This window comes from Camelus ferus, chromosome 13 (genome assembly GCF_009834535.1).
Source record: "Camelus ferus isolate YT-003-E chromosome 13, BCGSAC_Cfer_1.0, whole genome shotgun sequence".
NCBI lineage: Eukaryota > Metazoa > Chordata > Mammalia > Artiodactyla > Camelidae > Camelus > Camelus ferus.
In genome coordinates, this window is record NC_045708.1 from 9,143,800 (window position 1) to 9,155,399 (window position 11,600).

An 11,600-nucleotide genomic window follows, 5' to 3' on the forward strand; every position below is an offset into this window, starting at 1 on the left:
ACGAGGGGCAGTGGGAGCCCACAGGACGGATGCCTCATCCAGGAGTTAGAGACGGAAGGCTTCCCAGAGGAGGTGGCATTCCAGCTGAGATCTGGAAGCTGAGTACGCGTCAGCTGGGTGAAGGAACGGGAGGAATAACTAACAGCCTGGGTTGCCTATCTTTGAAAAAATTTTTTTTAATGTTTTCCTGAAAAAGAAACCCAGTTTAATGGGCTGAAGTAGCAAATTGGACCAAACCGTATCACAGGATCCAGTTTTACACCCCCTCTGAGATCCCGGACACTAAAGTTCTTGGCACAGTGAGGCCGGGATAGGTGCCAAGTGCAGAGTTAATGGCTTGGAGGGGACCTGCCCCCATCCCCTGTCCCCCCTGTAGGCAATGGTTGTAACTTGGTACCAGAACCTCCCCACATGCTTTTGTGGGAGAACAGTGCCGGGGGAGCAGGTAGGGAAAGAGTGAAGCTGCCGTCTGTGCAGCGAGTGTCCTTTCCCAGCTTGCCTGCCCGTGCAGCGGGGTTCCTCCGGGTGGGCCTGCTGGGCGCAGGGTCTCAGAACCCAGCTGGTCGGTGTTTCTGCTGGCCCGTCGCCTCCGAGGGCAGAGAAGAGGGTGGACGGAGCTTGAGGGAGCTCACGCTGGCTGTTAAAGCTCGCGTCCCATCGGCTCGCAGAGAGGCAGTGCCAGCACCAGGGCTTCCCGGGTGCTGTCAGGGACCCCACCGGGCTGGGCTCCTGGTGATGGTGTGTGTTATTCCTCTCCCCCGCACAGCTACAGTCTCCGCCTGGCGTCCCGGTGTCCGCCGCCAGCCGCCCCCTACATCACCAGGCAGTGTAGGAATGTCAAGGCCACAGCTGCAGCCCCGCTCCAGGGATCCCTCTTCAAAGAGTAGACGCTTCGCCTGCTCCCCGACAGGTACGAGGAGGGTGGAGCGGCGCTGGGGGCCGAGGGGCTGGGCCTGGGCTTCGAGGTGGGCTGGGAAGGAGAGAAGGGGCTGGGTATGACGGCGTGTGGGGCACCCCCGTGTGTAGGGGGGCACGGGGCCTCCTTGCAGGGAGGGCACAGTGGGTGCGGACTCGACCACCTGGGCTCGAGTCCCAGCTCTGCCACTTACAGGCTGCAGGGCCTCAACAAGTTGTCCTTACCTCTCTGAGCCTCAGTTTCTACATCTGTAAAGTGGAGGTGACAGCAGTACCTACTGCATGGGACTGTGAGAATTACAAGGGTCAGATGTACGCGAGGCACTTGGCACAGCGCCTGGCACATAGTAAGCATCAGGTAAGAATTAGCAATCGTTATTGCGATGATAATGATAACAACACTCAGCACTTAATCGAAACCTTCAGAAGCTTTGACCCAGAAAGGGGTGCAGAGTCACTGTCCCCACAATATTACTTGAAAGGAGAAGTAATAGTAATCTGTAAAACGTTAAACTGACGTTTACGTTGAACCAGAAGTCTCTTTCTAGATTTCCTGATGGTAAAACCTGAATTCTTTCATAGGAGCTGGACTTTTCACCTCTAGGAGGCTGGGCTCGGCCAGTGACCTCGAGGCTTGGGTTTCCCTGTTGGTGACACCGTCTGTTTCTTTTCCTGTGTCCGTGTACCAGCCTCTCAAGCATGACTAGGGCACCGGTTAAAAATAGACCCCAGGGTCCCACTCCAGTTCACTGAACCAGCACGCTGGTGCACAGGGCCTGGGAATCTGCATTTGCAGGCGCCCCCGTGGCTCTGGGATGCCTGCTTAATGCGGCCAGGGGCATTTGGAATGAGAGCGCAGTTGTGAAGACATGATGGGCTGCAGGGGTCTTCTGTGCTGTGTGCGCCTGTCCCCTCACCGATAGCTTGCTCAAGCTCCCCTCGTCAGCAGTGGGAGTTTCTGCACGTGGCTTTATTTCCCTGGAGGTCTGGGAGGGGAGTGGACATAAAACGAACTTTCCCCAGAGAGTTTGTCCGGCGCAGCCGGAACTGAGCCCGCCTCTTGGGAACCAGCTCCCCAGAGGGGACGTGAGCCTGAGCTGTGCAGGAAGTGGTGCAGAGCAGAAATGGATGCCACCTGGGAGACCATGCCCTCCCCCTCCCATTTTGCAGGTGGCAGAATTGGGGTCTGGATCGGGGGGTGCTCAGCTAGGGTCTTCTGGAGAGTGGCGGGCAGTGCCAGGAGGAGCAGTTCCCAACTCTGGGTCCCGACCCGACCCGCGTCCTGGGATCCTCCCTCGGGCAGGGCTGCGTGGACTTCCGTGTTGATGGGTCCGCAGGGTGTGGCTTCCAGCTCCCAGCAGGTGTTTTTTGCAGCCTGAGGGAGAGCCAGGCGCAGCTGGCCAGCTTCCTGCACAGCCGGGCTGTTTCTGTTGGCCACTGAGGCGACCCTAGACAGATGCCTTCTCCCTTTGTTTCAAACCTGTGCATCTTCCCAAGCTGGGCGCTCAGATGAACGGAGGCCCAGTTTAATTTCCGTCTGCAACCAGCAGCTTCTATTCGCTCACCAGCAGTGAACGCTCAGAACGCAACGGTCTAATTTCAAAGTGACAAACTTGCTCCTTAAAATTGTATTTAACTTTTTTCTGATTTTCAAGTTTTTATTTATAATAAGTATGTGATGCTTATGTTATTGTTTTAAAAAAGATGACCATTAAAAAAAAATCTTATGGATACTATTTGTCTTAATCTGCTCTGGCTGCCATAATAAAATACCAGAGATGGGGGTCTTAAACAGCAGACTTTTACTCCTCAGCGATCTGGAGGCTGCAAGTCTGAGGTCAGGGTGCCGGCATCATCGGGTCCGGTGAGAACTCTTCCTGGCTTACAGACACTGCCTCCTCGCTGTGTCCTCACCTGGCAGAGAGAGGAAGCTATAGGTCTTTTCTTAGAAGGGCACTAATCCCATCATGAGGGCCCCAGCCTCATGACCTCTTCTAAACCTAATTACCTCCCAAAGGCCCCACGTCCGAGTACCATCACATTGGGGGTTAGAGTGCAGTGGTCGGGGGGTACACAGTTCAGTCCACAGCACTGTTTCACACAGTTCCAGAACCATGTTTTGAAATGGCATGGCAAAGGATTAAGTATGGGAAGGGACGTGTGGGCCAACACCCTCATTTTACAGGAAGGGAGCCTGAGACACAGAGGGGCAGGTGGCAGAGCTGGGGTCAGTCCTCTACCTCCCCAACGGATGACAGGCCTTATGTGGTCTGCCCACTGGACGTGTGCTGGGTGGGGTCTGCTCTGAGGAAGGGGTGACCTCCTCAAGGCGCCCAGGACTGCGGTTCATCCTGCTGCCCCTGCTCAGGTGGCAGCTTTGTCACCAGCTTCCAGGACAGTCTGCCCGAGTGAGGGACCATCCCGGGGGAGCCTGGCTTTCCTCCAGTGTCTGTTTCCACTGTCCTCTCCTGTGCCTCCCTTTTCTGTGCTCTCACTGTGTCTCAAGCAAAGCCCAGAGCCCTCTGCTTGCTTTTAGGCATAAAAAGGGCTGCACTGCCTGGTCCAGTGTGCAACTCCACTGCACGTCCTGTTTTGTCTCTGTCTCTTTCCAGTCCAGGGGGGCGAGGGTCTAGGAGGGGAGATCCAGGGAAGGGCGGGCACCTCTCACTTGTCTGGCTGCCGTCATGACCCTCCTCTTGGCTTCACTACTCCTTTGGCTGAGACTGGCCGACTTGGGGCAGGCGTCCTGATGCTGACCTCCCATGGGGTCCCACGAGCGTGATGGGTGGGGGGCCTCTGTGACAGAAGAGCTCCCCTCTGGCACAGCCTCTGCCAACCTCCCCTCAGCTCCAGTCCCAGGGGTCCAGCCACAGCCCTTGCTGCTGGGGTCCCCTCCCTGGAGGGGCTGCCTCTCAGGTGAGGGGCTGGCAAGGGGGCTTCTTTTGTGGATTCCATTCGACGACCTGCATGAGCCCCACCAGACGGGGGGAGTGCAGGCCCCTCCACATCTGGCCCAGTCTCTGCCTTCTCCTCCTGCTGCTCTGCCTAGATGGACTGGGACACGTGCGGGCCGCGGGGAAGGGTGGCTCCCTCTCCAAAGGCACCCTGCTCCACAGTGACAGGCATCTCCCTTTCCAGCCCCATCAGGAGGTCTTGGGGGTTGGAACTGACATCATGTGGTGGTTGAGGGCACACTTTCTGGAGCTGAATTTCTGCTCCAGTAATCCTGGCATGTTCTTCACTTTGCCCATCTGTAAAGTGGGTTAATAATACCATACTACACCATTTTACACAAGGGACTCAAACATCTATGGATTTTGTTATCCATGGGGGTCCTGGAGCCAATCTTCTGTGGATACCGAGGGACGGCACTACCTCTCTCGTGGGCGTACTGTAAGGACTGCACAGCTTAGTATATGAAAAGCACTCAGGCAAGTGCCTGGTGTGTAGTATGTCTTCCATAAATCAGCGCTGCTATTATTACTCTTCTCATTGAATTATTATTAGTATCAGCAGTAATAATAATAGTGGTTACTAGTAGCAGTGATGATAGTAATGATGGTCAGGTCCACTGGGTGAGGGAGCTGAGCCCCTGAACTTGGCCCCCGCACAGTGCCAGGCTCATCTGCAACCCGGTGCAGCAGACATATATGAAGCACTCGCTCCCGTGCCTGGCTCCCTGGCTTTGTGCCGAGTACTGCGAATCGGGGCGTCCCTCCGTGGCGGAGGAAGCCGGTGGGCTAAGCCACTCCCTCAGGACAGAAAGCACACGCAGGCTCTGGAGGGGGCTTGTCCCGGGTTCAAGTCCCACGTCTACCACTCGTCGTCAGCCTGATCTTGTCAAAGCGCCTTCTCTCTCAGCCTCTGTCTCTGTTGTTCGAAATGGGGATCCGTGTCACCGGCCACCATGGTGGTCTCGAGTATTAGCATGAAGTTAAGGGGTAACAGTGTAAATAACACCTTTGGAAGGCTGTCAGCCAGTCTCGGCTGGAGCCGCACAGGTGCCTTCCCCAGGGCCCAGCAGCTACACTGCTAGGGATCCTCTCAGCAGAAATGTGTTCTCGTGTGCACCAGAGGACACATCTGGAATGTTCCTGTGTGATACATGCACACCCTACTGCCCAGCACCTCCACTTGGCATAAACATGTGCACGTGTGCACCGTAGTGTCAGTCTGGACATACATTAGAACGTCCTAGCAGTGTGACTCACGATGGCCCCAAGCTGGGAACCACCCAGTTGTGCACTGGCAGAGGACTAGGCCAACGGCAGTGGCCCGACCCTGCGCTGGAATCCGATAGCAGGGGGCCCGAAAGAACTACAGCCTCACACTCGGAAAAGGTGAATCTCACAAGCACGTTTTGCAGAGGAAGTCAGACACCAAAGGATGTGTACTGATTGGTTCCATTTATTTAAGTTAAGAAATGGGTGTAACCCATCTATGGTCAGGAGCGTGGTCACTCTGGGGGTGAGGAGGGTGGTTACCCTAGAAGGGGCCTGGCCGGGGCTAACGGGAGGCTGGTCTCACTGTTTCTCGAGTTGGGGGCCAGGCACGCAGGTGTGTTCACTAACAGTGCATCAGTCCGTACCTTTCCAGGTGGGTTGTATGCTTCCAAAATTAGTTTAATTAGAGAAATGAAGCCAGATCTTGCTTGAAGACCCTGAATATGCCACTGTCATTATTTTTCTGTTCTGTTTCTCCCCAGCACCTGAAGTGACCTGGAAGCAGTGAAGCCAAAGGGACTGGCCTTCTGCCCCGGAGGGAGCGCCGACCTATTCCAGATCCATGAGCCTGCAAGAGGGCAGGAGAGAGCGCGTGTGTGTGCGTGTGTGCGTGCGCGTGTGCGGTCTGCGGACGAGGGCCCTGGGCCCCGGGGAGGCAGGGAGGCAGCTGACTCCACCCTGTGGATGACACTTGGGTGCCGCCCCGGGACTGTGTTCTGCAGCTCAGCCTTCCTGCTGGGATGGGGCCCCTCCTACTATGCAATTTTTCAAGAGCTCCTTGATCCTGCTTTTTTTTTTTTTTTGCTTCTCCAGTTGTCTTCTGCCTCAGCAGGGACCTGGGCCTGGGCCTGGGCCTGGCCCCAGGGTCAGCTCCAGCCCTGCCGAGGAAGGCCTTTGGAGGAGGCCAAGTTCCCCTTCCAGCCAGCCCTGCCCCCGCCTTCCCTCGCCCCCAGCGTCTCTGGGAACCCTTAGCGTGTAGACACATTGGAGCCTTGCTGACCATCCCCCCTTGGCCCACGCACTTGGAAAACTGCCGTCTTTGCCTGAGCAATCTGAGCCACTGGCTCCTGAGTGTTCTCCAGATTTGCCATTCTCGGCAGTCCCCAGCCTCTGGGAGCAAGTCCTCAACTCCATTTATAGATCAGGCTCCTTCCTCCCGTGGGAGAGGCCGGGGCTGGGATGCTGTGGGGGCCAGGGGGAGAGCTCCCCATGTGCTTCTTGGCCTCGCTTGGAGGGACCATCAACACCTTTAGTATCGGAGCTTCTCAGATTGGCTGAAAAGGGAAACAAACTAACAAAACTTGGGAAATGAAAAATAAATGGGAGGATTCAAAAGCCTAGGCGGGGAGAGAAAGTGATTTCCAGAGGCTGTCCATCACCTGCCAGGGAGCGATGGAGTTGGCTCCATCTCTGGTGGAACAGTCCATGTCTCGGAGAAACGGGTGAGCTGAGCTAGGAGTTTGGACCCAGTTCAGTGAGGGTCTTGGGTTTTGTGCCTTTGGGGCAGACCCCAGACAAGGATGTCTGAGACCACTGTGGCGCGGTTTTCTCGGCCCCTGTTTTCAGTGGGGCTACATACATCAGACTGAAAGTGGAAGGAGGGGACTCTGAAGACTGCACACGAGTGGTCATGCAAAAAACAAACAAAAAAAGGGACTTTTTTTCAGGGCTACTATGGTTGATCTTGCAACTCTGTAAATATGTACGTAGACACTTTTAAAAGCACGTATTTATGTCCCTGACTGTAAATGCCCCCTTTTTAAAGTTTTATAACTTGTGTTATTTAATTAATCAGTCGATTGGCTGCAGTGTGGGGTCTGATAATGGTCCCGGACAGAGAAAGGTCTCATGAGATCCTCACATGGGCAGAAGAATGCTGACTGGTGGCCCGCGTCACAGGTTTCCTATTTCCCACCCAGCTAAAAACCGTGGTGTGTCTTAAAGTCTCGCAAACTGGACTCCTTCGGCCCGCTCCTCAAATGAACCCTCACAAGCATGAAACCCCATGGCTGTTCATTGTCCCAACGATACGCTCTCGCCCCGTCAGCATCGACACTCGCGACCTGCACCCCAGCCTCTCAATTCATGAGGGCTTTCCTTTCAGCTGCGAGGAAGGCCCACGAACCCAAAGCCTGGAAAGTCACCGGATTCAGCCAGTGGCGAATTCTGGACAATGCGGCGGGGGGCCCGGGGGACACTCATTTTTTTTTGCATGTGTGAACATGCTGGTTGGCCTCCGACACTCTCAAGACTGTCAGGAACACTATCATGAATGTTCCCATCAGGAAAAGAGTTGGGGGGTGGGTTTTATTTTTAAAGAGCGGTGTCTCCCGGTCAGTGATGGTCTTGGAGCGTGGGTCTGGATTGAGGAAGAGGAAAGTTCTATGTCTGCCATGTGAAGAAGATGGACAATAAAAGTGTGGGGCGCGGTGGAGAGGAACATTTTGGTTTCTGGGTTTTGTGTCTTCTGTTTCAGTGTCTGTGGGGTGTGGGGGGAGGATTCCTGAAGGCTTCATTCCACAGGCTTCCGGGAAGCTCACTGTGGAAAGATCCTAGCTGCTGAGCAAGGTCACTCTGCCTCCAAGCCACTTTCCCACCTGTCAGCCAGTGAATTAAGCCACTTTGCTGAGGCCTGAAGGGCTTCCTGTGATTCCAGATAAATTCTTTCCTTTAAACAGCTTCACTGAGATCGAATTCAGATACTGTACAGTTTACCCACATAGGTGTACAAATCACTGGTTTTTAGTACATTCAGAGAGTTGTGCAGCCATCACTGTGGTCAATTTGAGAACATTTTCAGTCACCCCCAAAAGAAACCCAAACCCATTAGCAGTCACTTCTGATTTCTCCCTGGGCCCTTGGATCTCGGCAACCACAAATCTGCCTTCTCTCCTTGCAGATTTACCCATTCTGGACATTTCATATAAATAGGATCATACAAAATGTGGTCTTTTGTGACTGGCTTCTTACACTCTGCATAACATCTTCAGCCTCATCCAGGTGGTGGCGTGTATCGGCACTGCTTTCCTTTTTGCGGCCAAATCTCACATTGTATGGATAGACCACATTTTATTCATCCATTCTTCAGCGGATGGACTTTTGCGCTGTTTCCACTTTTTGGTTGTTAAGAAGAGTGCAGCTGTGAACATTCCTATAAATGGTTTTGTGTGGGTATAATTTTTTTTTTAAAGTATAGTGCCGGAAGGGAATTGGTGGGTCATATGGTAAATCTATTATTTAACATTTTGAGGAACTGCCAAACTGTTCTCCAAAGGGGCTACTTTACATGCCCACCAGCTGGATCTGGGGATTCCAGTTTCTCCACATTCTCACCAGCACTTGTCATTTGTCTTTTTAATTTTCACCATCCTTGTGGGTGTGAGTACAAATAAATTCTTTTGAAGGGCTAACCATCTGTGGGATCACACGTCCTAGCAGAGTTAGATACCAGGGACTTGAGAAGATGAGGAGGAGAACAGGTGAATTTTGATGGGAGGTGAGAGAGAAGCGTCTTCTTGGGCTTGGGGGTGGGTAGATGGGAGCAGGTCCACAAATGGTCTTTGCCCACATCCAAATATTGCGGAGGGGTAGGGGGAGGAGCCCAAAGCTCTGCCTTTTCACTGAAACACTTTATCTAAAAGCTGTGATGTTACCAAGTCCAAACTCGTTCTGCTCGCCACATGACAGGCCAATAAATCGGGAGATGAGGTGTTGGGGCAAGGAATAGTGACTTTATTTGGAAAGCTGGCAGACCGAGAAGATGGCAGATTAATGTCTTGGAGAACCATCTTCCTCAAGTCAGAATTCAGGCTCCTTTAATACTAAAAAGGGGAGGGGTGGGGTTGCTTGTTTCCAACTTCTTGGTATAGGAATTTGTTCTTGTCGCTGTCCATGTGAGTCAGGTCATGGTGCCCCTTGTAAAACCTCTAACAAAACAAATGTTACTTTCTATTCTGCAACTTGTTGTCCTTATGTAAGTACAAAAGTGTTAATATCCTTAAAGGTCAGAGCCTTGAGAATAGGCTGTCCTGTATATTTCAGGCTAACAGCAACATTCCTTTACACAAGGCACAGAGCTAGCAAGACCAAGCCTAGAAAACAGGGCACAGGGTTAAAGCCAAAGAGACAGATCTAATATGGAGTCAGATTTGTTCTTTTCTGCTATAATATTAAGAGTTCTGCAGAGACACAGAACCAAAAGGAGATAATTAATTATGGGAATTGACTCATGGGATTCTAGAGCTTAGGAAGTCCCATGAACTGCCATCTGTAAACTGGAGACCCAGGAAAGCTGGTGTTGTAATTTATTCTGAGTCTAAAACCTGAGGACCAGGGGAGCAGATAGTGTGAATCCCAGTCCAAGGGCAAGGTGAGATGTCCCAGTGAGTCAGGACCAAAGGGTGACTTCTAACTTCCTCCGCTTTTGATTCTATTCAGACCCTCAATGGACCGCGTGAGCCCACTTACACTGGGGAGCGTGACCTACAATACCGAGTTCAAGGATTCAAATGCTTATCTCAACTGGAAACACCCTCACAGACACACCCAGGAACAATGTCGAATCCGGGCACCTCACGGCTCACTCAAACTGACACAAAGTAACCCTCACATGATTTTCCACTCTCTGGAGGAAACTTATCTAGAAAGCAAACAGCAGAACCTCCTGGTGAGGGAAGTCCGTGCATCAGCCTCATCAACCCTGGCTGACCCCGGTCTAGTTCTGCAGAGATGAATCTCCCATGGGCCAGGCTACAGATGGACTCACAGTGGTGGTGGTGTTAATGAGAGGCGCTGGTGCAGAGCCCAGCCTTGAGTGCTTTGAGAGCGTGGAGGTGGAAGCCCTCATCCAGCCTGGGGCATTAGGGAGAGCTTCCTGGAGGAGGAGGATTCTTATAGATCCTGACAGTTCTCCTCACCTGAGCTCCATAACAGCGTCCATGAATGGACTATTTTTCAGCTCCATCACATTCCCTCACATGCATAATTCCGTCTTTTAAAAAAACCTTTTTTGGGGGTAGAGGTAATTAGGTATTTATTTACTTATTTGGAGGTACTGGGAATTGAACCCAGGACCTTGTGCATGGTGAGCACGTGCTCTACCACTGAGCTCTACCCTCCCCAACCCCACTTCATTCTTTTAAAAAGCCTTGAGGTGGACGGGGCAGGTCTCATGTCTCATCCTACCGGATGGAGCTCTGAGAGCAGGCGACTCACCTAGGTCATGCTGGTTCAATGTCAGCCAGGACCTGAGCCAGCCCCTTGACTCCAAGGCCAGGGCTGTCACTCGCAGGCACCATTTACTGAGCACTGTGACATGCCAGACGTGCCCTGCGTGTTCCCTCTCCTGTTACAGAAGCCCAACTGCATGGTGGCTCCACAGCTGGTTCACAGATAAAGAAACCACCTCAGACACGTTAAGCAATTTGTCCAGGGTCACACAGCTGGCAGGAATTAGACGCAGGCCTTTCAGGCCAGTGTTCACTGTTCCCCGGTCTCCCACCCTGGCCCCTCACTGCTCCTTCTGCCACCAGATTGGTTCCTCCTGCTCTCAAGACACCTGCAGATGGAAACGTCACTACTGAGGTCAGTCCCCACCCCCAGGACACAGCAATCAGCTGCCAGGCTTTTGTCCCCTCTCAGACACGTGGTCGCAGGTATATGGGTTTAGAAGCACAGGCTCAGAGGTCACCAGGCCTGGGTTAAACCCAGCCCTGCTCCTTACTGGCCGTGTGGCCCCGGGCTGGTCACTGACCTCAGTTTGTGTCAGCGATGACCACAGTACCCACCTTCTATGTTCTTTTTCTGTTCTTTTCCATTATGGTTTATTACAGGATATTGAGTATTCCCTGCACCCTCCTATGTTCTGAGTATAAATCTGCTACCACTGTGTCTCCTTAAGATAAGTTAACTAACTCGCCTCTGGGATCACTGAGCTGACTGTTAAATGAGATTCTCAGTGTCCACCTCCACATCTGCTGAATTAGAATCCCCCCGGGGGGTGGGGATGGGCCTCCTGTCTTGGCAACGAATTCAAGTTCAATGCCTCCGAGACTGAAGACTAAGGTCATAGCTGGGACTGAAAATAAGCACCCCCAGCCTCAGCCGGACCGCGAGTCAGGCGCCACAGGGGGTCTCGAGTTGCATTAACCAGCGTCTCTGGTGAAGTCCTCGAGCATCAAGTTGTGCCTGGTGCTTGGTCACTGCTGGGAGAGGGGAGACCCGCCCCAGAAAGGAACTCCTTCCAGGAGCTTCGCAGATCCTGTTGAAACTGCCTGACCGCCTGTGGCCTGTGTCGGGGGAGAGAAACAGGAGGAGAGCGGTGCAGGGAACAGGCAGCGGGAAACAGGGAGTCCCACAGCCGCACAAGTGAATGAGAACCATTTGAATTCCAGGACAGGTGAGACTGAGCCCGGCGGGGATTGCGGTGAAGGCTCTGGCGAGGGCTGGAGTTAAGCACGCCGC

At 53.2% G+C, this 11,600-nt stretch overlaps 1 protein-coding gene across 6 annotated transcripts in view; it reads left to right on the forward strand.

Annotated features, from left to right (window-relative positions):
- Window positions 1-7,580, forward strand: part of PRDM2 (PR/SET domain 2) — a 109,141-nt gene extending 101,561 nt beyond the window's left edge. For 5 of the 6 annotated variants that reach the window (XM_032495229.1, XM_032495234.1, XM_032495232.1 and 2 more), the window contains 2 exons: window positions 767-910; window positions 5,621-7,580. In XM_032495229.1, the coding sequence (XP_032351120.1) occupies window positions 767-887 (121 nt within the window). In that variant the 3' untranslated portion in view covers window positions 888-910; window positions 5,621-7,580. The remainder of the gene's footprint in view (window positions 1-766; window positions 911-5,620) is intronic. The other variant, XM_032495231.1, reaches the window with a different exon arrangement.
- The last annotated feature ends 4,020 nt before the right edge of the window (window positions 7,581-11,600 follow it).